The following is a 27,687-nucleotide window of genomic DNA, read 5'->3' as shown; positions in this document are numbered from 1 at the left end:
GGCTATTCTTGGCAAAGAGTCTTTATATGTCAAGGAATCCAAGTTTGACTTGGGTATGACAGAGTTGTTGTATATAGGCCACATCATTAGCGTTGAAGGAGTGCCTATGGATTTTGACAAAGTTAAGGCAATTGTGGAGTGGCCTACACCTGTGAATCTTACACAACTTAGAGGGTTTTTGGGCTTATGTGGTTTCTACCGCAGATTTTATTATATTTATTTGTATAAATACTGGTTCTAGTAGGTTGTGAATAAGATATGGTTGGCTCTGCCTTTTGCACTACTACTGTAGTTAGGTTGCACTCTTGGATTTCATGCCTCTGGGAATAAGTCAAATGAATTTACGTGCCAATCCTTAATTCTCCATTTCTACCTTTTCTCTCTAATTCTTCTTCGGTATATATATATTAATCATTTGTGAAGTAAGGCGTCCTTTGGAAACAACTGCCTTCCCATAAATGGATGCAACCTTTCATAATTGTTGTCTCATTTTAATATTAATCTCAACTAATTTTTAGTTTTTTGGTTTTGCTAAGATAATAATAATCACTGTGTAATATCCCCCTTAATTTTTCCCAATTTTTTTTCCACAATTACATTCAACACAACACTTGTTATGGTTAGGAAATGAAAACCAAATACTGCTGAAAGTAACTCTCCACTTTCTAATCACCGAGAGCCCAATCTAGAGGGTGAGAGCATACAGTGTCGAGGGGATCATTAGATGCCAATAACTGAAAATGATTACAATCTTCGGGTGACAAGCCAACCCCTTCTGCTTATACAGCGGGATAATGAAAACAATGCAATCAGTTGGCGGTAAACCAACCAAGGACAAGCTAAAGAACTGAAGAATGCAATCACTCAACTGCTTGTTCAGCGGGAGGACTAGAAATGAAATTACAATCAACTCTACCGCTTATGCAGAGGGAGGACAGTATTACAATATTCAAAATAGGCGGCAAAGCCAACCTCTTCCACTTATTCAGTGGGACTAAGAGCAATAATCCAATTAGATAGCTATTAGTACTACTAACTAGCTTTACAATGCACAATATGAATTACAATCTAAGGGAAATCACTATTCCAAAGATAGGCGGCAAGGCCAGCCTCTTCCACTTATGTAGTGGGACAAGAAAGAATAATAGAAACTGCTGTTAGTACTACTACCAGCATTACAATATGAATCATAGCATATAAGAGTGATGAACCAAGTGCAATAACATGACCAACAACTAGAAATGAAAACAAGTCTTTTCTCTTCACACCAATGAACTCACACACCCCAAAACCAACTCCAAACACCAAAAAATCTAATTCTGATATACTCCCAGCATGCTGAAAACACACAAACCAGCAACACCAAATCCCACTAAAACACTCACAACTCACCCAATTCTTAACCAAATGGCATGAAACTGAAAGCAAATGATCACTAGGAGGTAGGCGATCATTTCTAGGACAACAAAATATGACAAACCAACCCCAATAATTTATGCACGCATTCCAAAGCGCTCAGCCACATGGTACAACCAACTAAGTTACGATTTTGCAAAAATAAAATCCAAAACACCATTTTAAGCTCTATAAACTTGCAAAATGAATCGCCTAAACCATAAAGAAAGATTGATGAAATACCTAGAATGAGGAGAATGACACACTGAGACCTACAACCCAAAATCCACTTTAGCACATTCCGCAACTAGCAACAAGAACACACTATAGCACTCCCAAAAATCAGAAATCTAATATATAAATCTGCAACATTATCTTCAGTCCACTCCTCTGAATGAAGATCAGTCTCTGGCTCGACTAGTTGCTATATTGCAAGCAAGAAATCAAGCTATGGCTAGGAGGTAAGCGGTCCTCGAAGCTTTCACTGTGCATTTCGGCAGCATTTCATTATAAAAATTCTTGGATACCAAAAACAAGAGCCCAACACTCTTATTTATAGTCTCCAAATTCAAATTGACATTCCCTCCAAATGAACGCCAAAGCCAAATGCACATTCACTTCACCTTATTTTGAAATTACATTTCATTTCTCCTTTCTCCAAATTGACCTTCTTATAAGAGCAAATATACTTTTTAAAAATGACAATAAAATCATAATGTGGCATCCAAGGTAGATAAGTGAAATATATTATAAAATTAACTTATTTCTCCATAAGGTGTCCATCTTGCTTTATTAATATTTCACTTTATAAAGTATTTTTCCTCAACAATAAATTGCCCAATATATAACTAAGGAAATGACTTAGATATCAATATAACTTAAGCAATCCCTTTAAAATAAATCGTCCAACCTTTGCCTTAAGTTATAATTTAACTCTCAAACATCCTACCAATATATACATGAAATATAACTTAAAGTATAAGTCACATTTTTATTTCTTATACGTAAATGTTATATTTCATGTATATAGTTTGATGAAGAGAATGAGACTGACTTGAAAATAAAAAATTAGATATTTTTTTGATGTGTTTGGGCCTCTTTTTTTTATGCAGTGGAGTTTTTTCTGAAGATTTGCGGAGTTTTTGTGAAAAACACACCAAAAATTCGACGAGTTTTTGTGGCGAGTCAATGGCAAAATTACTCGCCTGAGCCCAAAACTCGCCGAGTTTTCAACGAGTAGTCCATGTATGATCCAAATCATCATTGGCACGAACATCCTATCCAAGATATTACAAGCAATAGGAAAAGACGATGCATGATAAATAGATCAATCATCCAGCATCATGATCATAATAGCTCGATTGTCTATGATAGAGAATAATAATACCGTTCAAAATATCAAACAATAGATAATATGCAGATCGAACTTGTTTATAAGAGAATCGACTAAGCATCGATTAATATTAATGATAAGACAGCGACTTAAGCAGTATCTATTGAGATAGAGGATGATCGATAGATCCTCCCCAGCTAAGGATAATTGATGTTATTGACATCAATAAGATTTAGTAAACAACAACTTGTATGAGGCAAAGCGATAGGAAAGAAGATGATGTTAGCAAGACAATAAGAATCATTAAACAGCAATATAGTTAAATAGAGACTAAGCGGATGACATCCCTTAACCTATCATATCGATTTAACTAATTAATGATTAGTAGCAACATAAGAATAATCGATATTGACTATAATAATCTATATCATTACCGATGGAATTAATATTAATGAAGAGGCACGATATTATATCCTAGTGAAGTTATGAGGAGGCATCAGCGATTACAAGTGTGGATCATAGTGAAAGAATGCAAAGTCTAATTGTCGACCAAAATAATAATGAAGAAACAATTAATAGTTGTTATGAAGAATGGCAAGTTTGAAGGGACATGGGACATGTCTCTACTAAGTGACTTATCATTTAAGAATGCAGATATAATAAGACATTCCCATCATTCATTCAAGGCATTGATTGCATATATATGTTGTTTCTTATTCCAGTTTGGAAGAGATCAAGGAGAGCAGGCCGAGGGCCCAATATCGTGTGCATGAAGCCAAGGATTATTTACATCAGACACAGCACTATATACCCTGCATAATATCATTTCCAGATCTGAAATAGCAGTAATCAATTGTGCATACTATATATTCCAAATCAGATACAGCCATTCATATTGCCATTGGCAATATCGACTTCTAGTCCATTGCATGTTTATATTGTCTTATTTGAAACAGCAAGTAATTGCGCACTTAGTGAAAATTGATATCAATTCACTTAAGCATAATCTTAATTATATAATGAGAGTCAGCCAGTGGCTTGATCATTATCATTTATTATATAATTGCATTCTTATTTTCAAATACATAAGTTTATTATAAGAATTAGACATTAATTGTCCTATAATTCATATATTGTTCAATAAGGGACATTACAAGGGGCATCGGAGCATTACATTCTGTGGTTTATTGCATTGTTCCTAAACGGGAAATCACACAATTTTTAGTGATCCTCGTCGAAAGTCTTAGAATTTTTCATAATTTTTCATAATTCACATTTATCATATTTTCCTCATTTTGTGCAAAGGATTCAAATTCACCTCATTATCCTTTCTTGTCAAGGTCTTAAATCCGACCTTGACAAGGAATTCTCCTTGTCATGATCTTGAATTTTATCATCTCAATTTTTCTTCACAACTCAACAACTTTTCTTCTTGGCTGATCAAGTGAAATTTCCTTAGGATCAAGCCCTCTATTCCTCATCTTGAAGGTCATTCATTTATGGATTTTAAACTTGGATTCCTGATTTAGTTGTACATTTCTAAGGACAAACCTTGCATTTTTTACCTATTTCAAGGGATGGATCAACATCTTCTCCTAGATTGATCAAGACATTGCAACCTTCCTAAGGGCTAGGAGATACAAATTACTACCAAGATAACTAAACCTAAGCCAAACAACCAAGCTAACAAGCGAAAAAGAGGGGTCTCCATTTGCAATGGGCGTGTGTGTTTACAAGGCAACAGGCTGTTCTTTATAATCGTCCCTCTTATAATTTTGATTGGAATACAATTTTTTCCCTTTTGTTTGAATCTTTCCTTATTTTCTAATTTTCATTTTCTTTTTTGTAATTGTTCTTAGTACTCTGTGGCATGTCGTCAGTAATTTTTCATTCTTCCATCAGTTACTCTTCATTGAGAGTTGTAGCTTCGAGAAAATTACAAGTCAACAAAATACTTCATAATTCTCCATTTGCCAATGAAATAGGCCACAAAGAAAATTTGTTTCATCCATCGAACATGATTGTAACTCCAGAATTCTTTCATTGATTGGTTCCATCTGACCTTGACTCTCCAACCATTCTTTTTAAGAGTCCAAATCCAATGAATCCAAGGAAGTTGCTTCCTCATTTATTGCTTGGTTTTTCAAATCAAATATGTTTTTGGCCCTTGTTCTTGATGGAGATTATATTCTTTTTTTAGTTGTAATTGGCTTTGGTTGTTACTAGTCAACCCCTATCGAACAATTCATCGTACGCTTTTTTCCTTATTGAGATGACCACAAAGTTCAACAAAAATGCTTGGGTTTCAATAATTGCCTTTTGTCCCTTTAAAAATCCAAGTACCTTAATACCTTGTTGATCTGCATCCACTAGTTGAAAAGTTGAAGGCCAAATGGTCAACTTATGAACACTTCTCAAGTGTCTTCTAGAGTTGCATTCATGCTAGAGCCACCATCAACAATTGTATTTGTGATTTTTTTTCCAAGTATCTCCGTGTTCACCACCATGTTTCATTGTCGTATTATCTGTCAGTGATATTGGATCAAGCACTTGGTTGCTCGATAGTGGAGGTTTGGTTATTGGATCTTCATTCTCACCATATTCCAATCAGGCTATAGCATGCACCATCTTGTTCTCCCCTGATATAATTGCATTTCGAAGTTCAAGAATACTTTGTAATAAATCCACTACTTTAACTGGTATGGTAGTTTGAAATACTTGCCTTGCAATATTTTTCTTGGATTGTAATTGATTTGTTATTGTACTTGTGTTTACATTTGAGTGACGACGTTCGTTATCCAAAGCATTTTCCACTTCAACCCTTGCTTCATGAAGCCTTTCTTACTTTGTACATGGGTCTAGGTACATAGCCTTCTTTGCTTGCGCACATGCAATGGCTATAACTTCATTATGTTTTCAACATCAATTAGGTTTATGCTAGCCTTCTGCTTTGGTCAACCTATGTCTTCATGGTCTCTAGATCCATACCATTTGCGCAATAATTGCAGTTTCTCTTGCTTATCCTGACAATCTTTTGCGAAGTGTCCTCATTCACTACATTGTCAACACTATATGATAGGACGTCTTTTGGAGTCGTATTGCATTTTATTTCACCCTCATTGATTTTGATAACTGTTTGGAGATGCATTTAGTGGCTTCAATAGAGTGGACTACTCTCCCTACGTAAAGACTACTTGTGTACTCCTAGTCTTCAAATTGTATGGGTACTCCTTTATTCAATGACCCATAACCTAGCAAATCTCACAAAACATCTTTGTAGGATAGTTGCTTTTCATGTGTCCCTCAATTTTTCACTCAGTACACCTTAGTTTATTATTTTCTTTGTTGGTTTCTTTCTTCACCTTTAATTCTTTCATAATTTGGAGCATGTTCCTTTGAAGTGCTTGTAGTGTTCTCGATTCGTTGTCACTATTATCATCCAAACTTCCATCTTTTATTTTTTTAAAGTGCATGAAGACAATTTATCTTCACTTTCAATGACCGTCGATCAATTGTAGGATTCAAAATAGGGTAAGGGTGGTACTATCTTCATTTTTTTCCTTAATTATGGAAGTAAACCTTCAATGAACCATTGCTTTTTCAGACTGTCAGTTGGTTCTGTATCCAATTTTGCCAACAATTTGTAATGTCCCCACCTTTTTAGCATCTCATTGGAGTTCTTAGCCTTTACATTCTCCGAAGGCTAAGTGGAGAAATAAGGAGAAATTGATTAAATTAATTTCTTATTAAGTCATTAAATAAAATAAAATTAAAAAAGGTGACTTTATATTTAATTAATTTAATTAAAAGTGACTTAAGTGATTTATTTAAATATTTTAATGTTATTATAAAGTTATAAAGTAACTTTATAATAATAAAGTCACTTTAATATTATAATGTGTGAATATGTCTTTAATCCCACATTGGCCAAGAAAGTGTTCGAGCTCTCATAAGAAAGAATAAGAAGGGACTTAAGAGCTCATTTTATATCATCCATCCAGAGAATTGATATTTGTTTGTTATGAACTTGGGAGAAGAAGCCAAGGGTTTCTGATTCAGTCAGCCATTGGAGAGCGACAATTCTTCAGTGTTGCAACCATTTGAGGTGGTGAAATATCCACTAAATTTGGCATTTCAGGAGAGCTTCATTCTGGAGTTCTATTTGGGCTTTAAAAAGAAGGGAAGACATCTAGGGTATGCAGATTTTCGAATATATATTAATTGCAGACCTACAGTTTCATTTGGCAGCCATTAAAAATCAGAATTGAAGCAATCATTTCAAAATACAATTGCTGCTATAGTACCCGCGCTACAGTAAACGCTACAGTACCACCGTACGGACTGCTACAGTGCCGCGTGAACAGTGCCGCCGTACGGATTGCTACAGTACCGCGTGAACAGTAATTTTTTCAAAAAAATTAAAATTTGCAGTTGGCAGATTTTTTTCAACTACTGGGACAGGAAAAATCAGGTTTTTATCTTACATTGTAATGAATTTGTTTTCCAAGCATATTGGCCATAAAACAGAACAAACATTCCCTTGATAGTTTCGTAAATTAATTCCAGTAGTAATATTATTGTTCCAGTATTATTTTAAGCATAGGAGTTTATTCCAGTATTGTTTCATTGCTCATTATTACCAAAAAAAAAAACACAAAAAATCTATAAACATTCAAAAACCAAAACAAATTCAAATCTATTGCATTCAAAAGAAACAGTCAGCAGAGGAGAGCCAAGTTGGGTTCTTACACAATTCTTGAAGTCTACAATCAAAAGGTTGTTCATTTTCGTGGTTACGTTGTTTTCATTTGGTTCCATTGCTTTGTGGAGTCTTCTCTTGTCACATTTATTTATGCTTGTCCTAGTTTGGGGGTTCCCTTTATTATATTAACCATTGTGTGTCTATTTCTTTTACTTTCTTAGTTTTCTTGCTTTTTTGTATTTGCTTAAAGAATAATGCTCTGTTTGCCCTAGTTCTTTTCTATTATACCTAATGTATGTTTCCATGCATTTGACTAATTCTTGGTAAGTCATGGACATAAATACAATTTCCTTGTTTCTTTCTTTCTCCAGGTTCATACAAATTTTATAGAACCTAGAATTGATCTTGATAATGTTGCATTCTTTTTATGCATGCAATTTTGTTATTTTTAATGGGTTTGATACTTTTTCGTAAGACAATTTTAACTTTTTCTTTTTCTTTAAGTGTTGGTATGTGGCAATTGATCATGTTGCTGGGCTTAAATTTTGGTGACTTTTTCGGCTGTGCTTTCCCTGTAGATCAATTACTATTGATATCATTGTGAATCTTGTTTGTTTATCATTAGGTCATATATCTACAATGAATATTTTGTGCACTTTTGTTTGTCCTAGAAGGAAACCCTATTTTATGAGGGCATTGTATTACGAATGGATATCATATTGTAATTTTCTCTTCATTGGGTAATAGAAAAGAAGTGGATGACTGTTTCTTTGGTGGGTGTAGCGCACATTGGGGGAACCATGTTGAATCTTTGTGTTATTGTGATTTGTTATTTTTGCCTCACTTATTCTGTATTATATTTAATATTATTTATTGCTCTAATCTGCCTTAAAACCCTAACATTAAGTTCATGAGACATTCTTGAAAGTATATAGTATATGCACATGTTATATTTTTTTTCTCTGTTAGATTGTTATCAAGCATGGTTCAAAAGCATAAGAACCTTCTTTGTTGGATGGAAAATGCATGTATTAGGAACCTTGTTGTATATGGTCATAAAAATTTCTTGTTAATGTTGATGAGCAATAGAAACATTATTGGTAGTGTGTACATTCATGTTTTATCAATCACAAATTATGATTATAGATGCCTTTCTTCTAGATTTTTTTTTTCTCTAGATCATTTTCTTGCATTCTTTAGGAAAGAAAAATGAATATGCCTTTTAAAATCTCATAGTATTTCTCTCATCCACATATGTATGTATGTACTATGTTCAATGGTCCTTTCCTTATGCATGTTATCCTTAGGGCATGACCTCCTTTTAGAATTTATATAAACTTTATAACTTTAAGTTAGCAAAATGATGAAGTTTTTCATCTCTTTTACTCATAAATGTGCATCAAAATCACTTTGAATGAATTTCTTGTAGAGTAGTAGTTTATAATGTTCACACCATTCTCTGTAGCCTTTTGAATCTAAATTCTTATTTCTTTTTTCTTCAGTTTTATAGGTTCTTGTTCTCATATATGCACAAGGGAATTAAAAGTTACATTTTTCTTAAAATTCTGTAGTTTTAGTTTATTTGTTTAATAACTTTGAAGTTGGTATGCCTCTTACTTATTACATCATGTAGGGTTATCAAGGCTTGTCTTGTGCACAAGGTCCCGTTGTGACTTTCAACATGAAACGGCTAGACAGTAGTTGGGTTGGTTATCGTGAAGTGGAAAAGTTAGCATCAATTAGAGGAATCCAATTAAGGGTAAGAAATTTTCATTGTGATAGGAATCTTATTTGTTATCATTGCTTATGAAGAAAGACATTTCCTTTAGTCTCTAATTTTCCAATCAAAGCTTCTTTGATAAGTTTTATACTTATTTTAATTATATGACAAGAAAATAAGGAAACCAAAGACCTGAAATTGATAAACAAAGGAAGTAGATAATCTTTGTCACACCCTAGCTTTTTCATGTTTGCAAATTTTCCTTGTCATTTGTTTTTGGCTATTTAGGAGCATGTAGTTTGTGTTGGCCACTTACATAATCATAAGTTGCTGATACTAGTATGGGGTACACAACATGTTATTTTTTATTGTAGACATAGGACATGATACGATGATAAGATGTGTAATATTTATTAAGTTGACTAAATTAAGTGTTTTATATGATTTCTCTTCATTAGACAGGATGTTTTTGCAACCCTGGTGCTTGTTCAAAATACCTGGAGTTGACTAACATAGATATGCAATCTAACTTCGAGGTATGATAGTCGAATCAATAATTGTTGTATAGTGCTTGCATGGTTTGATGACTTTTAAATTTGTATACTCTACAAAGTGTTGTACAATACAATTTTTAATTCATTGTGAAATTTGAAATTGCCATCAATGAAGCATGAATATTTTTGTATCTAAATTTCATAAGTATGGCATTTTCGAATGATGAGACTGACTGATTGTTTCTGTGTTAGTCTGGACATGTGTGTTGGGATGATAATGATATTATATGTGGGAGGCCTACTGGAGCCGTCAGGGTGTCCTTTGGTTACATGTCTACTTTTGAAGAGGTGCAGGTTGGTAATTACTCTTGATTTGTGTCTAAACCTTTGTTCAGCACACAATGTGATACTCTTCGTGGTGATGTGCAAACACTTTCTTGCTTGTTTTGGTAACAAAAAATGGCAACATTTAAATGAATTTGATGCTATTACTATGTAAATGTAATTGATGTGCTTACTTGTCCAAGGTTACGTACAACTAATAAAAGTAAAGAACAGATGTGAGATCATTTGCTAATAAAAAACGATGCTTGTAAATTAAGATCTGAAACTACTTCATATTGAGTTGAAAAGAGTTTGTAATTGATAAATATTAAATACATAAAATATACAAAATTAAATAATAAATATTAAATACAGAATGGAGAACACACTAAACAACAGATAATTGATAAGCTATAGCAGCTAAACAATGCCAATTGTCAAATCCTAAATGTTATCATGTGAATGCTAGAGTAGTTGTAAATTAGAATCCATTACCAATGAGCTGAAAGTACCAACTATAGTCTAGAAGTGACAAGCATCAAAATGATACTGTGCAGATTGATAAGGTTCACTCCAAAGATCTTCACAGGTTAGTCTTAAGTAAATTTGTTAATATGTTTGGGTGTAGTTTGTAAATTAATAAAATAAGTTGTTTTGTCAGTTTGTAGTTACTAATTGTTGGCATTCTCAACCATCAGTGGATTTCTATATAACTTTCATTGCACACATAGTCGAGGACTACATTTATGAACTCCTATATCCAATGCATATCTGATGAATGAATAAAACAACATGGCTTTTTGGAAACATTGTTGTGAATGATTATTATATTTTGTACTCTTTTATTCCGTTTACTTCCCGTTACTCATTCAAGTAGAATTAGTGAGTAAAAACTTGGCACAATTGCCTCTTCAAACCCTAGCAAAGTATAACTTACGGACGAGAATCATGACAATGTAATGGGACAGCCCATAAATGAACTTGTACAAGCCAATGAGGAATGGGAAGACCAACTTACGTAGGACCTGGTGAAATTGTGGGACAGCTTGTTAAAGGCACATGTTTGGAGGGAAGCTCTTAGGAGAGAGGTCCCTTAGGACGTCATTTGGGATAACCTAACCATCAATGAAAAGGTTGATCGTCTGCTGCACAGACTGCCAAGACTCATTGCACACCATTTCATTATCCTACAAAATGTTTAGATCGAGAGGGATCAGTAACAACATTGGCAATAAATACTGCAACAATAGAAAGAGAGAAACCAATAGTTTGAGGAACATGGCACCAATAGGAGATGTACCCTCAGGAACTAATATCCATGCAGCCTATAACAAGGACAGGAAACATGTTCCAAGTGGTCAAAAAACAAAGGAAGGATTGGTGAGAAAATCCCTTCGACTAAGAAAAAAAGAAGAATAAGGAAGGAGATTTGGGATAATCGCTAGAGAAACCAAAGGATTTTTGACAGATTGTCCAAGCCCACAAAGGAGCAAAAGCCAAAGCATCAAACAAAGTCATAGTCAAGAGGAGAGGAAAACTTTCACTAAAGAACATAAAAAGGGAGAATGGGAGGGGATAGCTAGACACCTACTACTCCTTGATGAAGCATATGAAAACCTCTTTGACCAAGCAGGAAATCCGTCTGTACTGTTAGAATGTTGCCATTGATGTCAAAGGTGAGAATGCCATTAGTTGTTAAAAAATTGGATAGTTATGATTTATATCAAAGAGCTTAATACACAATCTAAATGGAAATATTGTCATTGATGTCAAGGGCACTCAATTGTGTTTGTTAGATTTTGTCATCGATGTCAAAGGAGTGAAGACAAGGTTTTCATTGATGTTGAAAAATGGTATTCATTATTGTTGATGAAAAAGTGAGATGATTGATATTGATGTCAAAGTAGCAATATCATTGTATGCAAGGAGTAAATATTATTATAACCATTTAGTGGAATGTCCAAGGTAAATTGCATCAATTGTTGAGGCAAAGGTTGATATTGAAGATAGTGTTCAAATCTTTAATTTAAGGATTGGTTAGACATGGCTGACTAAAAGACAATAAGATTAAAGTCATATTTATAGTAAGGACAAAGATGATTAGAAAGGCAATGAAGTAAAATATATTAAATATAATTTAAAATATGAATTGCTAAATTAAGAGAACGATTTACTATGGCCGAGTTCTTACAATATTGTCGACTTCCTTTATGGCAGCGACTTTACCAAGACAAAAATTGATGTGATGAATTATAGTGGCGATTTATTATAGTTACCAAGGATGCCTGTGATGCGGAAGATGTGATTTGTTGTCACGATCGGTATAACTTTGATGGTAATCATTTGAGGGTTAAGCTTGTACATGGATGTTAAGGGCAATCTTCATATATTGATTGTTACAATAGTTATAGTACTATTAGTGAGCATAGCAGTGGCACAAGGGGCCGATGTCTACTAAGGAGAACAGTGACTAAATCAGATTATGAGCAGTGATCCATGTATAGAGTGATGCAAAGTGCAAGTCTAAGATGCATCATCACGATGATATATTTGCTAAAGCTGAAATCCATTCATGAAATTGGTCCTTCATTGTGATAAGTGGAGCAGCGATTAATATAATGGACAATGATCAACATAGTAGCAATTACCATTAAGATTGGACAGCAATTTACAAAGGAGATGTTTGAACAGTGATTACAAAGTTGTAATATACAAGCAGCGAAGCGAATGTTAAATTCAAAATTCAAAATGCAGCAACCATGCACATAAACATGGACAGAATGGAGAGCGATGCATAAAGGAAGCGGATATTGGTAAGTTTGACTCTAGTGGAAGACAAATATTTATTGACCGTCGCTTCAAAGGTCTTAGCGTTTTGTTGGTTCTTGTGAATAAAACGCTAAGTAAAATAAAGTTTTGTAAAGACAAGTCAAAAGGAGATTGTGATATCTATTAATAGACAGAACAAATAATGAATAGTGATAATATTGTAAAGAACAAAGTGATTAATATAAAAGACAACGATTAAGTAACTTGAAGAAGGTCGACTCTCTATGAGAGATAAATGTAACAGTTTGTTGTTTAGAAAAACAACAATTTATTATAGTATGCACAACATAAAAGAAATAGTGATCGGTATTCATCAAAAAGCGGCGATTCATTATTGTGGTGTGCCCAAAACTAGTCTCGATCAAGTATTATTAATATCGAGAAAGCTCCTTGTATGATCTCATTATTGTGATGTCCCCAAAATAAGACTTCGTCAAGTATTGTTAATATTGAGAAAGCTCCTTGTATTATCTTTATAAACAAAAATAGTATATAAGAAAAAGCAAGGTTACTGGCAAGTGTATGAGCAAGTTTGTTGGGAATTGTCATTAATGCCAAATAACATGTATGTCCAGTAACAAAGACTATAACAGATGATGATGGAAACCGACTTCAGATTAAAAACAATGGATCAATGATTAGGAATTTATGGCCGACTTCCATTATAGTCAATTTCGTTAAATGGGAATTCACGCCTTACAAAGCTGATCACTAATATGATTGTTAGGAATTCATCATTGATTCATGTGAAGGAAAGCGACTATAAGGTGATCGATTAATATCAACAATGATTATCCTATGTTGGGCAACGACTATCTACATTAGAAACATACATTAATATTAACAACGAAGAATCTATTATTAGAAGATAGCACTTGCCAATAGTGATCCAAGGAGCAACAATTAATATATAAAGCAGTGATTATTTGATGAAAGTCGGTGAAAGCAATGATTAAGAGCAGTGATCGGTTTTGTTAAAAAGCAATAGTTAAAAGTGATTTAAAAGTGATCGTTATGTGAACACTGATCCATATAAGCATTGGTTGGTTCTTAGAAGGTATGAGTTAAGACAAGAAGTGCAAATTTAATCATACACTAATATGTATGTAATTTCCCTTTCTTTGTGATGTTGCATTCAGTGGTCCATTGGCCTATTCCGAAGACCCGTAGGCTATGTGGAAAGGTGAATTAAGGGTTCCCATGTTCCTTGGAGTTCCGACCAGACTTGTCAGAGGTGGAATGTGAACTTACTATTTTTAGTCAGTTGGGGTTTGGCCGTCAGGATGGTACAGAGTAGCTAAGCTCGCCAAGCTCTTTCTTTGGTTGCGAAGATAACGATATTTGGAGCATTATTTCATGACTTACTATTTTTAGTAAGTGGCAGTTTGGGGCATTCTATTTTTGGCAATCCTAGATTTGGTCTTGATCCAGCACAATTCAGTGATCCTCATTGCTCAGCCTCATTCGGATGTCATTGATAATCAGTACTCGAACTATAAGCGATTCAATTAAATATTATTCCTTATCCTAAGGTTATTATTTAATTATTTTATTACTGATTGATGCAATGGGAAATTGTGCAAAATATGATATTTTTCCTAAGTCGTGCCTGGGCGATTTATTTGGAGATTAAAAGGAGACTTTATTCTTTATTTTTTAAAAAATTTTATAATGCCAAAATCGTGGCCCCTTCTCCTTGGCGTGATTTTGACTTGGGAAATTGGGCACCACTTTGGGTCCACCACTTGAAATGAAATGCAATTTGAATGAGGCGAATTTGGGAGGCAGTTTCATTTGAATTTCAGAATGGAAAAGCTATATAAACAGGTGTTGGGCTCCTCATTTGAGCATCCAGAGAAAATATATTGTTATGTTGTCGGAATGACTCCAGACATTCTTCGAGGGTGAATACCTCCTAGATCCTTCCTTCCGGTTTCGAGTGTGAGACATCACTCCTAGCTATGGTACGTAGTTGTGAGCTTTTTGGTGATTTTTGGGTGTGTTGGTGTAGAAGTTGTGTGTTGCTAGTTTTTTTGGGTGTTGTTGGTGTGTTGGCTGGAAGTGCATTTTGCTCGTAGCTGCCGGGGTGTTGAGTGCATCGTTCTGGGTGAGGGCTTGTTGGAAGCGTACCTGAGAGACGATAGTTCCCCTATATTGGCGTGGCATTTGGAAAACTCTCCATTTTTTAGTTGCAAATCGAACTATTCAGCAAAACGCCATTTCCAGAATGGCCTTGGGTTGTGTGCATTTCTGTTGATGCTCTCCAGTTGCAGTTTCAAGGTATTGTTTTCTTTGCTTATGCCATACGCTTCATTAGCTTCTGATTTGGCATGATTCTATTGGGGTTTGAGAGAGTTACAAGCAATTTAGTGGGTTTCAGGATGGCTGGTTATGCGTTTTCCTTGTATCTGATTTCAGAACAGCAAGTAGTATTCTTGGTTAAAATGTGTTAGTGAATTCTTAAGATATGTACTTCACTCTATCTTCTTTCACATTTCTATCATTGTAAGAATTGCCTTAGTAGTACTGACCAATTCATTCTATGCTGCATTTCCCGCTGAACAAGTGGAAGAGGATGGCTTAGCCGCCTGTATGTTTGTAATTCAGTTTGTCCTCCCACTGAGCAAGTGGTTGAGTGATATTGTCCTCACGTTGAGACATGTGGCTGAGTGATAGTTTTATTTAAAATTCCTCCCGCTGCATAAGCGGTAGAGTGATTTGGTTCTGTTATGCTTTGGTTGCCTTGGTTGGTTTACCACCAAGTTCATGTTCTTCATCCCGCTGAAAAGTGGAAGGGGCTGGCTTGCCGCCCAGTTTTTTATTTGCATTGTAATTTCCAGCGGATTAGTGAGCTAACGAACCCCTTGACACCGTATGTTCTCACCTTCCCACATTGGGCTCTTGGTGATTGGAAAGTGGAAGGGTTACTTTTCAGTAGCATTGGAATTATATTTCCTAACTTTAATGGGTGCATTGTAATATTGTTGTGCTTGAAATCCGAAAAAAATAAGTGGGAATAGTACAATGTATCAACACTTGAGTAAATGTATCATGGCAATTGTAATTAGTTGACTTCATTATAATTAACTCAAGGACTACCGTATTGACTACACTACATATCATCACTCCATTATTCAGTTCTCTTCTAAGGACCAAAACATATTGGGATTGAGTTGTAATTAGGTTGATAGACGTCTTGACATTGATTGCGGCATCAACGTTGGAAAAAAGCATGATATTGGGAGTTGATGAGACATCATTATTAGACATCAAATATTAAGAAGGAATTGATTAAAGGAAGTCTAATCAATAAACTGTTAAGGAGAGGTGTCGTTTGTTATGAAGGGACAAAGGCATGTCCTTTAGAGGCATCACTTCAAAGGGTAAAGTATAAGAAGGGGATCAGTCTCCCTCATTCAGGGATCATTGAAAAATATTAATCTCATATTCATCCATTATTGGATCTGCTCACATGAGCGATAGATTTTTGGACCATTTAGGTTACAATAGTTTCTATGATCATTGATCAAGAATGAAATCGATGAAGGTATTAAGCGATTATCATATCGATGTTACCATGAGAGCCACCGATCACAACAAACAAGCATAAACAGCCATCATCAGAGCTCCATAAGGAAACATATCCTATCAAGCATTAAGAAACAAGTGATCTGATTAGATCTATTGAACTAAGTGTAATGAGCGATCCAAGAGAAGATGGTAATAGGTTGGAGATGGATATATCAAAGAGACCATGTGTATCAAGCATGGAACAAACCTTATTGTCATCATTTGTCATGTCCTCTCCTGGGTCGTTATACATATGGAGATAAAGAGAGAGAAACCCTAAATGAAGAAGTTATTATTATTAATTGTATAATAATTACCAACGAATAAATATTTAAAATTATTAAGTAATTATTTAATGTTATTATATTTAATCATATAAATAAAATCGGAAAATTGTCTCATTTATGAGACTTCACGATTTTCCTCTAAGGTTGAAAGACGACGAGTAGGGACTTACTCAATATCGGTTTGAGGGGAGATGATGGTTAGTTTGATAATAGTCATCAGTTATGGTTAAGGAATAATATCGATGATCATAAGGAAGGAGTTAACAATATCACCAATGTAAATTTATTAGATAATAATTAATATACTAAGAGGAAATAAATCATTAAATATGGATTAATTAAATAAGGTTAATTGATAATTAAAATATTAAAAGAAAAGTATTATCAAACAAATGATTAAATTGGTAATACATTTGATCTAAGTATTCTATGAAAAATAAAGGAAATATATTTAATTTGTTTTAATAAAGGGAATGTTGTTTAAATAACTAATATTTCAATGGAAAGGTATTTAAATATAGTTTCGAATATATTTTGGATATATTTAAAAAAGGAAATTATACATAATATTTTTTATATATATTTAAAAAGAAATGTAATTAATAATTTAGTATATTAAAAAGGAAGGAAATATTGTATGAAATATAATTAACACTTAATATATTAAAAAGGAAATAAATTGCAATTTATATATTAACATTTAATACTTAATAAAAAATAAAGCAATCCTAAACAGGCTGGGTGACCCCGCACGAAGTGGTGCGTAGGTAACCACAGCCTAAGGCTGCGGTTACCTCCGCACCCCTTCATGCGGAAGGGGGCCCGTGGAGGGACACAACCCCTCACGGATATTAAGAGAGGCAGCAATCAAGCTACGGGGGAGAAAAAGAAAGGCAGGAGACTACGGGGAAATAGGAGGAAGGTCAGTGGACTGCAGGGAAATAAGAGGAAGGTCAGCGGACTGCAGGAAAATAAAGAGGAGGGTCAGCGGACAGCAAGGTAAGGACCCTACGCTATATTAAGTTAAGGTATAATACATAGGGTTTCCTTTATTACTAATATTAATAGTTAGGATTAAGGGTAAAGGTCCATTAATGTTAATTAGTATTAATTAATAAACAAGGGGTAATGGGTAAGACCATTAATAGGTCATGTTCATAATTGTTTAGTGGGAACGTATACACATTGTAAGGTATAACATTCACTAGTTATAACATAGGGAAAAGTAATCTTGTAAATGTCATATACATAAGTTGCATATCAAAAGGGATTTAGGAATACAAGGTATTTTAAGAAACATATTGCAAATGTGAAGGATGAAAATGTCATGTTGATATACATATATAAGTTAATTAAATAATGCATTAGGAGTTCATGTTAACATAAAGGAATATTTATGAACTAAAAATGTTATGCAAATACAAGGCTTGGTTGATTCAAACCCAACCAAGAAGGGAAGGATCGAGTCAATCCCCTTTGAGGACTTGGATGATGAAGGCATTATCCAGGACAAGGAAAGGCAAGGGTCTTCCTTGGCTGGCTTGGGTATAAGAGGTTATACTCAAGACAGGACTCAAAGGTCAGGCCGATCCCTCTTAAGGACTTGGATGATGAAGGCATCATCCAAGGCAAGGAAAGGCAAGGGTCTTCCTTGGAGGGCTTGGGTGTAAGAAGTTACACCGAAGATAGGATTCGAATTCATCTTCGATTTCCTGGAGGGCTTGGAACCAAGGGGTTCCAAGAAGGCGAGCCTCATAGCTGCCTAAGGACATACCTTCGTATGGCATTCGTATCCTTTTTATTAGATTAAAATTATGATTATGTTAATTGAGCATTGAAGTTAAGTTGTAATTTTTTGATTACTTACACATGTATATTTATATGTTTGTGGTGTTCTAACCATCTGTTTTGCTGGTTAATGATCTCTAAATAGTAGGGACATTACATCATCAATATCCTAACCCATAATAAGAGCTATCAAGATATGTTCTATCTTTCGAACTAGTCTTAGAATTTTAAGTTAAATATTTTAATAAAATATCTTCAGTTTTGATAAAACTATATTTATTAAGAGATTACAATTCTCACTTTAAATTGAAATTGTTGCCTCAAGACTAAATTAGGTAAATCCCAAAACGGGGACATTACAATTATGATGAGCAATAGGTGCGATTGATAATTAAGGAAGAACCAATCTTTTTTAAAAGACAAGCAATTAATATAACAAAACGATGATCAACTTTCTTAATAACAGAAAGCAGCAATTATGGCAAAGGTGGCTATTCCTTTAACAAAAGGTAATTACCATATGGCAACGATTAGTATGTGCAAAGAGATGTGACCTGTTTTGAAATGTTTCTATTTGTTTTGAAGGGTGATGTCCCTAAGGAAATCGCTTCTCTGTGGGAAGATATAAGAGTATATTGAGAAGAATGTATGGTGTGTATGAAATACGGAGGCATATCTGTAGGCAGATTTGTAAAAGAAGAATAAATGGTAGATATATGAGAAGTCATGAATAAATGAAGTATGCAGATTTAAAAAGAGGATTAAGAAGGGCAGATTGGGAAACTAATCTTTGTTAAGGTTAAAGAGTGTATAGTTGAAAGGATCTGTTGTTTGATATGAATATCCCATTTGAAAATTATATATATTTGCATTTGAGAGATGTGAGAGTATTATAGAGAAAGATGTTTAGGAGTGTGTCAAGTATGTGAATGAAAAGAAGACAAACCAAGTACATACATCAGTTTGAGAGAGAGTTTTTGTGGCAGTCTTATAGTCATTCTATAGCAGATTTGTAGAACAAGTTGAAAAGAAGAATTACAACATAAGTTGAGAAGACTAGAATCATCTATCATCCATTAAAAGTGTAAATGTAAATAGACTGTTATTATTTTTTGAGCAATCAGAATTCTGAGACAACTAGTTTAAAGGTTTTAGCGTAGAATATAAGGAATGTAAAACCGATTTTAAGAGTCTTATCGATTTGCCTCTGCAGTTGAAAACAAATGATTATGTTTACTACCGATCACTGTATTGTTTTCTCCTATTGAAATTATCTTATTCAACGGAGAGGGTAGCGTATATATATCGTTTGCTTCCATTGGATTGTGCCTCCACAGGGGGTTGCAATCCTATGTGGAACCACGTGGTTCCACATAGGGTCGTGACCCCTGTGTGGAGCCACGATCCGTCTACACCGGCGATCATTTCCTTAAGTAAACTCAACGATGCATTAACATAGCATAGCAATTTTGTTAGTTAATACTATCTAAATTTAATCTTAATTAAATTGCACATGGCAGACTTAGTTTCTGTGCGCTGATAAAAATAAGGAGACAGATTTATTTTTTCTGAGTGTTACGACTGAGACTATAATTAACACTCCCTCTTAGTCTTAGGAGTATAGACCTAAAACTTAATTGAGCTCACCACTAATCTCATGAGAATTACATCACCTAGGTGTGAAGTATCATCGCGTGATACTCAGGATATACTCACTTTGATATCCAATTTTAAGTATCAGCCTGTGATACTAAGGATATACTCACTTTGATATCCAATTTTAAGTATTAGTCTATGATACTAGGGATATACTCACTTTGATATCCAATTTTAAGTATCAGTTTGTGATACTAGGGATATACTCACTTTGATATCCAATTTTAAGTATCAGTCTGTGATACTAGGGATATACTCACTTTGATATCCCTGTTATAGTATGTGCACTAACATTAATCCGCCTACATAATGTCTACTATAACTTATCATATTACTGATATTCAAATTTTCTGATTTTCAGTTTATATGATCTTTCAAACATTTATAAGATCATCACCTTACAATGTTAAAATACAAGTGTTCATTAACTAAAGAATCGTCATCCTTTAGGAGTGAACACAGGGAAAGGTTACATACTTCATATACTCAAATATATGACCAAGAAGTTTACATAAATTTTAGACATCAATTACATTTTAACCATAACAAGATACTTCCTGAAGTGATCAATTTTCACTCTTGCTAGGGGTTTGGTGAGAATGTCAGCTGTCTGATCTCCTGTATTGACATATTCCAGTCTTATTACCTTTCTCTCTGTCATGTCTCTTACATAGTGATATGGGATCTCAATGTGCTTGGATCTATCATAAAAAACTGGATTCACTGAAAGTTTAATGCAGCTCTGATTGTCACAATGAATGATAGTAGGCTTCAGACTTTCACCAAACAGTCTTATTATCAATTTCCTCAACCATACGACTTCCTTAGCTGCCATGGGTGCAGCTATATATTCAGCCTCTGTGGAGCTCTGAGCTACGGAAGATTGTTTTCTACAGATCCAAGATACCATAGCTGACCCTAAGCTGAAACAGCATCCTGAAGTGCTCTTCCTGTCTATCACGCTTCCAGCCCAGTCTGAATCAGAGTATCCATGTAGGTTCAATGCAGTGTGTTCATAATGCAGTCGATAGTCCAAGGTACCTTGTAGATATCTCAATATATGCTTTACTGCAACCAAATGTATTTCTTTGGGTTCAACCATGTGTTGGTTGAGTGCATTTATTGCATAACATATATCAGGTCTGGTATTGACTAGGTACATTAATGATCCAATAATCTGTCTGTATCTGCAAATTTGGAATCTGCTATAGCTTCTTTTAGTTTATGCAGGTTTGTTTCCATAGGAGATGACATTGGCTTACAATTCATCATTCCAAATCTCTTCAGAATGTCAATGGTATTTACCTTGATTTAGATAAATACCATCTGGTTTTTGCCATTCTTCTAATCCAAGGAAATAATGGAGTAAACCTAAATCCTTCATCTCAAACTCTGAAGCTAGTTCCTGTTTGCATTTTGCAATGAGATGATCTCCGCTTGTAATTAATAAGTCATCTACATATAATATGAGTATCAACATTTCACCTTTGATTATTTTGAAATACAAATTTGGATCAGCAATGTTTATAGAGAAACCTATCTCTAATAAGTAACTGTCAATTCTTTCGTACCATGCTCTGGGAGCTTGTTTTAAACCATACAGTGCTTTCTCTAACTTGCATACATGTGTTTTAGCATTATTTACCTCAAATCCCTCAGGTTGCTCTAGATATACTTCTTCAATTGTTCCATTCAAAAATGCAGTTTTTACATCCATTTGATGAACTTTCCATCCTTTAGATGCTGCTATAGCCAAGATTGTTTTGACATAAGTGTATCGTGCAACAGGTGCAAATTTTTCTTCATTGTCAATTCCTTCCTTCTATGAGAAGCCTCGGGCAACAAATCTTGCCTTATGTTTTTCTATACTGCCATCAGCAACATGCTTAATTTTAAAGAGCCATTTAGAAGATACAACTGATTTTCCTTTAGGTCTAGGCACAATTTTCCACACATCATTCTTTAAGATAGATTGATATTCTTCTATCATCGCATCCTTCCATACTTGTTGTTTAAGAGCCTCTCTGGCACTTGAAGGTTCAGCATTTATCAGGTCTGTCATTAGAGTAACATAGCTAGAGAACTTTGAAGGTCTTTTGCTTTCTCTAACTGTTCCTCTAGGTGCTACAAAGGATTCTGCTTCCTGTACTGTTTTAGTGGCCCATAGTGGTCTCTTCCTGGGATTCTCTATTGTAGTGTTCTCAAGTTCCAAGGTGATATCCTCAGGATGCTCCCTCTGAGTTTCAAAAAGAGAATCTGCTTCCAAATTAATGGAATTAGTTGGGATTTCAGGTGTGATGGAACTCCTTGTTCTGTTAATAGCTATATCTTCCTCAAATATGACATCTCTGCTTAATTCTATTTGTCTTTGACCAGGGATGAATATTCAGTAGGCTTTAGATGTTTCACTATATCCTACAAAAATCCCTTTCTGTCCAGTAGGTTCTAATTTAGTTCTTTTCTCCTTAGGTAGATGAATATAAACAGGACATCCAAATATTTTGAGATGGCTAATATCAGGTTTAATTCCAGTAAAGACTTCTTCAGGAGTTTTGTCACCAATATGTGAGTGAGGACATCTGTTTTGAATGTATACAGTGGTATTAGTGGCTTCTCCCCAAAGTGCAGTTTCTAGGTTTTGTTCTAACAACATAGCCCTTGCCGTTCCTACTATTGTTCTATTTTTTCTTTCAGCAACCCCGTTTTGTTGAGGATTGTAGGGTACAGTGAACTCCCTCTTAATCCCAGCATCTTTGCAAAACTCTTTAAATACTTCTGATGTGTATTCCCTACCATTGTCAGTCCTAAGAGTTTTGATTTTCCTACAAGAGTGATTTTCTGTAATAGATTTGAACTCTTTAAATTTCCTAAGAATATCTTCAGATTCTTTACTTTTAAGGAAATAAATCCAAGTTTTCCTAGAAAAATCATCTACAAAGATTACATAGTATAATGCGTTTCCTAGTGATGGTTCAGACATAGACCCACATAAGTCAGAGTGAACTAGTTCTAGTACTCCTTTAGTTTTTCTAGAACTGCAGGGAAAAGAGCTTTTAGTGTTTTTCCCTAGTGCACATCCTTTACAAACATCTGAATGAATTGGCTTTAGTTTAGGTAGTCCTGTGACTAATTTCTCCATAGAGGGTAGAGCACGAAAATGTAAGTGCCCTAGTCTTCTATGCCAAATTTCCGCTTGATCTATGACTTCATGAAGTAAGGTTTGATTTGGTTCACATATAGGTGTCCTTGTTTGTAACCAATCACTTGTGCTCTTTTGAAGGTGGATGTTTTTGGCCATGCCATTACCTTTCCTTCTATGAATGAGACTCTATATCCGTCATCCTCAAGTGCAGAGATAGAGACTAAGTTCCTTTTGATGCCTGGTACAAATAGTACCCCAGTGAGTTGGATTGAGATTCTAGACTTCAGTCTGATTGTACATGTTCCGACACCTTTTACAGGATGTGCAGAGTCATCCCCTATTGTTACCTCTTCATTTGATCCCTCTTCTATTGAGTCTAGTATTTCTTTGAATCCGGTGACATGTCTTGACGATCCACTGTCTATCACCCAAGTGTTAGACTTGTTTGAAGCTTGACTTGATAGTGCTGAATATAATACAAACTTCTCAGATTCAAGTTCTGTGTTCCTCTCTACTTTGGCGAATGATGCCTGCTGTTTTACTTTATCAGGACAATTGAATGACATGTGTCCGTACTGATCACATCTATGACATTGGATTTTTGACATGTCTTTCTTATGAAAGCTTTTCGCATGATGGGATTTTCTCTTCTTGAAGTTTCTCTTCTTGCCTTTCTTACGGGAGTCGGTATTCAAAATGTGGAGGTCCTCATCTTTAGTTTTGTGATTTCCCCCTTTCATTTGCCTTGACTCTTCAAGGAGGTAGTCATCCCTTAGTCGATCAAATTCTGTAAATTTGTCCCTTGCATTTATGCCTTGTTTGAATGATTCCCAGGATTCAGGTAATCCATCTAGAGTAATCATTGATAGTTCTTGCTTCTCGACATGATGATCAAGTTTTTGCAGTTGATCTCTGAGTGAACCTATCCTCATGAAGTATGAGTTTATTCTTTCACCTTTATTTATACTTATGTGGTTCAACTGTCTTTTTAGAGCTACGGTTTTGCTCGGATTGTTTATCTCATACGTCCTTTCAAGGGTTTTGAACATTTCATAAGCGTTGTCATATTTTAATATAAGTGGTATTATGCGATCCCTTACTGCATCTATCACGATTTTTACAGCTTTATCACTTCCTTCATTCCACACGGTTTTCTCAGGTTCGTCTGCAAGTTCGGGCTTGTCTTCTTTTATGAATTTGATTACTTTGTTCTCTTTTAATACTATCATAATTCTGACTTTCCAAGCCACAAAATTTGCTGCTCCTTCGAGTCTGTCCTCGAATCTGATTGTGTTTGCCATTTTAGAAATCTTCGATTTGATATGTAAACTTCGCTTTTAGTCTATTCGGATCTTAAGTAGTTAGGCTCTGATACCATGTAAATGTAAATAGACTGTTATTATTTTCTGAGCAATCAGAATTTTGAGACAACTAGTTTAAAGGTTTTAGCGTAGAATATAAGGAATGTAAAACCGATTTTAATAGTCTTATTGATTTGCCTCTGCAGTTGAAAACAAATGATTATGTTTTACTACCGATCACTGTATTGTTTTCTCCTATCGAAATTATCTTATTCAACGGAGAGGGTAGCGTATATATATTGTTTGCTTCCATTGGATCGTGCCTCCACAGGGGGTCGCAATCCTATGTGGAACCACGTGGTTCCACATAGGATCGCGACCCCTGTGTGGAGCCACGATCCTTCTACACTGGCGATCATTTCCTTAAGTAAACTCAACGATGCATTAACATAGCATAGCAATTTTGTTAGTTAATACTAACTAAATTTAATCTTAATTAAATTGCACATGACAGACTTAGTTTCTGTGCGCTGATAAAAATAAGGAGATAGATTTATTTTTTCTGTGTATTACGACTGAGACTATAATTAACAAAAAGGTGGAATTTGAATGAGGGATTGGTGCCTCTAGTGAGTTGATGCTCACGAATTAGAATGAGGGGTTGATGTGTAACATCCCTGCTGTTATTAACTGTGATATCCAAGGGATATTGTCAAACAATGAACTGATTACCTTGCTGCTCAAGCTTTCTAACTGTATAACCTGCGTGTTATGCGGTTTCTAACCTACCTGTGTGTTATGCTGTTCTGATTGATGCAATACTTCAGACTAGTTTTAACACTAAGAAATTTGGTTTCCCAATACGTATGACTTGCAAACAATAGGACAATGATCTAGGATGATAATGCAACTCTATTTTTTAATGTTTTTGATGTAATAGCATGAATAGATATGCAGAAATCTGTAACTACAGCAGACTGTAATTTTGACAAATAGCTGGCATACAACCCATGGAGTCATAAATATATGAATCAGTCTTAACACTCCTTATTTGGAAATCATATGCTCATTATATAGGCCTACTTGTAACAAAATTCATTGACTAATAACAATGACCACTTTCAGATTTTCTGAAGACAAATGACAGCTAAGGACTCAACATACAAACTGAGATTACAATGGATTTTAATGTCAAATGAACCTGGGGTATAGTGCCCTGAAGATGCAAGCAATATCTTCAATCTTGAAGCCTCCAAAGTCAAAATTCGTCCCTCTTGCCAAATCACCCCTGCTGCTGCTATGGAGGTCTGAGACTTAATAACTTGGAAGGCCAAACTCCTCTTCACAATGCCCAAAAGAATCGCTATTACTTCCCAAGATGATTGCCAATGACAATTGTCAAAATCGATGCCCAAGTGGAGGTTTATGAACCAAATTGTGAGATGGTCCAGACTAGTACGATTTTGTTTCAGAATTAGATGGACATCGAACTTCACTTTTTACTTCTCCAAAATGCACCAAAATGAATCGCCCTTCCTCCTAGATGCTAGCGCTGCCTTCCAAATCTTAATATGATGCATTAACAATGGAATAGGAGCAAAATCGTGGCAGATAGAGGTCTGAAACAATTTGTCTCAGATCTGATATGACACCTGCAAACACCACAAAAACTTCCCAAAATGCTCCTACAAAAATCGTCTTAATTCCTCCAAAATGCTGGCACAAAATATCATCAAATACTATGAGTTTGAATGTAACTTCAGATTATTCACCATGGATAATGTTGTAACTCTATGAGCTCCAATGTGAAAGACTGAGATATCCTTCACTCTCAAGCAACCCTTCGGAGGATCTCTCATGCCCTTAGTTATGCAATCAAAGGGAGGTATCGTTCCCAATGTGTTGTCCTCATTTTTAGATTCTCAAAAATGTGACAACCCCTACAAATTTTCGCCTAAAAAGTGTCATTTTTGTCTCCAAGGCACGTTTTACGAGGTACAAAACTCACATTTGATAGAGTCAAATCATTGGGGGGTGTCTTTGCCATCATTGTCCAAGTTTTGGTCTTCCTTTTCCTAGCTTTCTGTGCAATTTCGGGTTTCAGAACAGTCACTGCAGGTTGAAGATTTTACTCTATGGAATGCTTCCCAAGGCAGAATTTTGCTTCGCCCTTGGACTTTCTTAATCCTCAGTCCATCCTCGAATTGCGTTTCAAATTTCGTCGCATTCTGGTTTCGTTTGCTATGTCTTTCCTTCAATTTCGGGGTTTTTTCTCCCTGATTGCAGGTGGGAAATTTTCCTTGAATTGCAAGTTTTAATGATTTCTTTTGTTTTGGTCTTTGTAGGGAAATTTTTGGCTGATTACAAGTGCACTTTATTGAAAAAATAACTTGTTGTTTACCCTCTCAGGTGAATAACTTAAAGTACACAGATAAAGCACGTAATGTAGAATAATAATGCCATAGATATCAGATAAAATATAAGAGATGTTATTCCATTCATAATCGTTCTTCACAAGTTACATTTAGAAGTATATAAAGATGCCGAGGGGGTGTGAGTGCCAACCGCCGCACCGCAACTGCCACCCCTCGGTTGCCACTAACCAAGACAATTCCAACTTAATTAACTAGTTTTATTTTCATGTACAATATTGCCGCCAACATCATCCCCCCCAAAAGAAAAGAAGTCGTCTCCGAACGACTTAATACAAAATAGAGATGACATTAAACAGAACTGCTGACGCCAGTTGAGCTCGGAACTTATACACCTGCTCCGTCCTCGCCTGAAAACCCTTTTCTGCTACCATCCGATGCTCAAGTGCAGATTTCACCATTATTGCTTCCTTCGACATCACAGTCCTCCTGTGCCTAAACCAAACTTGTCTGCAAAACACGCGTTTCAGTCTCAGCCTCCGCCAATTGCTACTCAAATGATACTGTCTCCCTAGCCAATTTGTCCTCGATAGCCACCCGCGCTGCCCTCTCGGCATTAAACTTCTGGGTACGCTGAGTTAAGTCTCACGCTACTCCTGCCTCCAACCTGGTGGTTAGCTCCTTCCGAGCCCTCTGTGCATCCACCAAGGCAATGTCATAACCCCTCTTTGGACATTGGATTATTGTGATTAAATAAATACGTTAATTAAAACA

The 27,687-nt window shown here is 35.2% G+C and overlaps 1 protein-coding gene across 2 annotated transcripts in view; it reads left to right on the top strand.

Moving 5' to 3' along the window:
* The window catches only part of LOC131051356 (molybdenum cofactor sulfurase), a 385,620-nt gene that overhangs the window by 229,117 nt on the left and 128,816 nt on the right, over positions 1 to 27,687 (top strand). For both annotated transcript variants that reach the window (XM_057985836.2, XM_057985837.2), the window contains 3 exons: positions 9,064 to 9,189; positions 9,609 to 9,686; positions 9,897 to 9,998. In XM_057985836.2, the coding sequence (XP_057841819.2) occupies positions 9,064 to 9,189; positions 9,609 to 9,686; positions 9,897 to 9,998 (306 nt within the window). The remainder of the gene's footprint in view (positions 1 to 9,063; positions 9,190 to 9,608; positions 9,687 to 9,896; positions 9,999 to 27,687) is intronic.

This window comes from Cryptomeria japonica, chromosome 11, assembly GCF_030272615.1.
Source record: "Cryptomeria japonica chromosome 11, Sugi_1.0, whole genome shotgun sequence".
In the NCBI taxonomy this organism is placed as follows: domain Eukaryota; kingdom Viridiplantae; phylum Streptophyta; class Pinopsida; order Cupressales; family Cupressaceae; genus Cryptomeria; species Cryptomeria japonica.
This window is presented reverse-complemented; position numbering and strand designations above follow the sequence as displayed.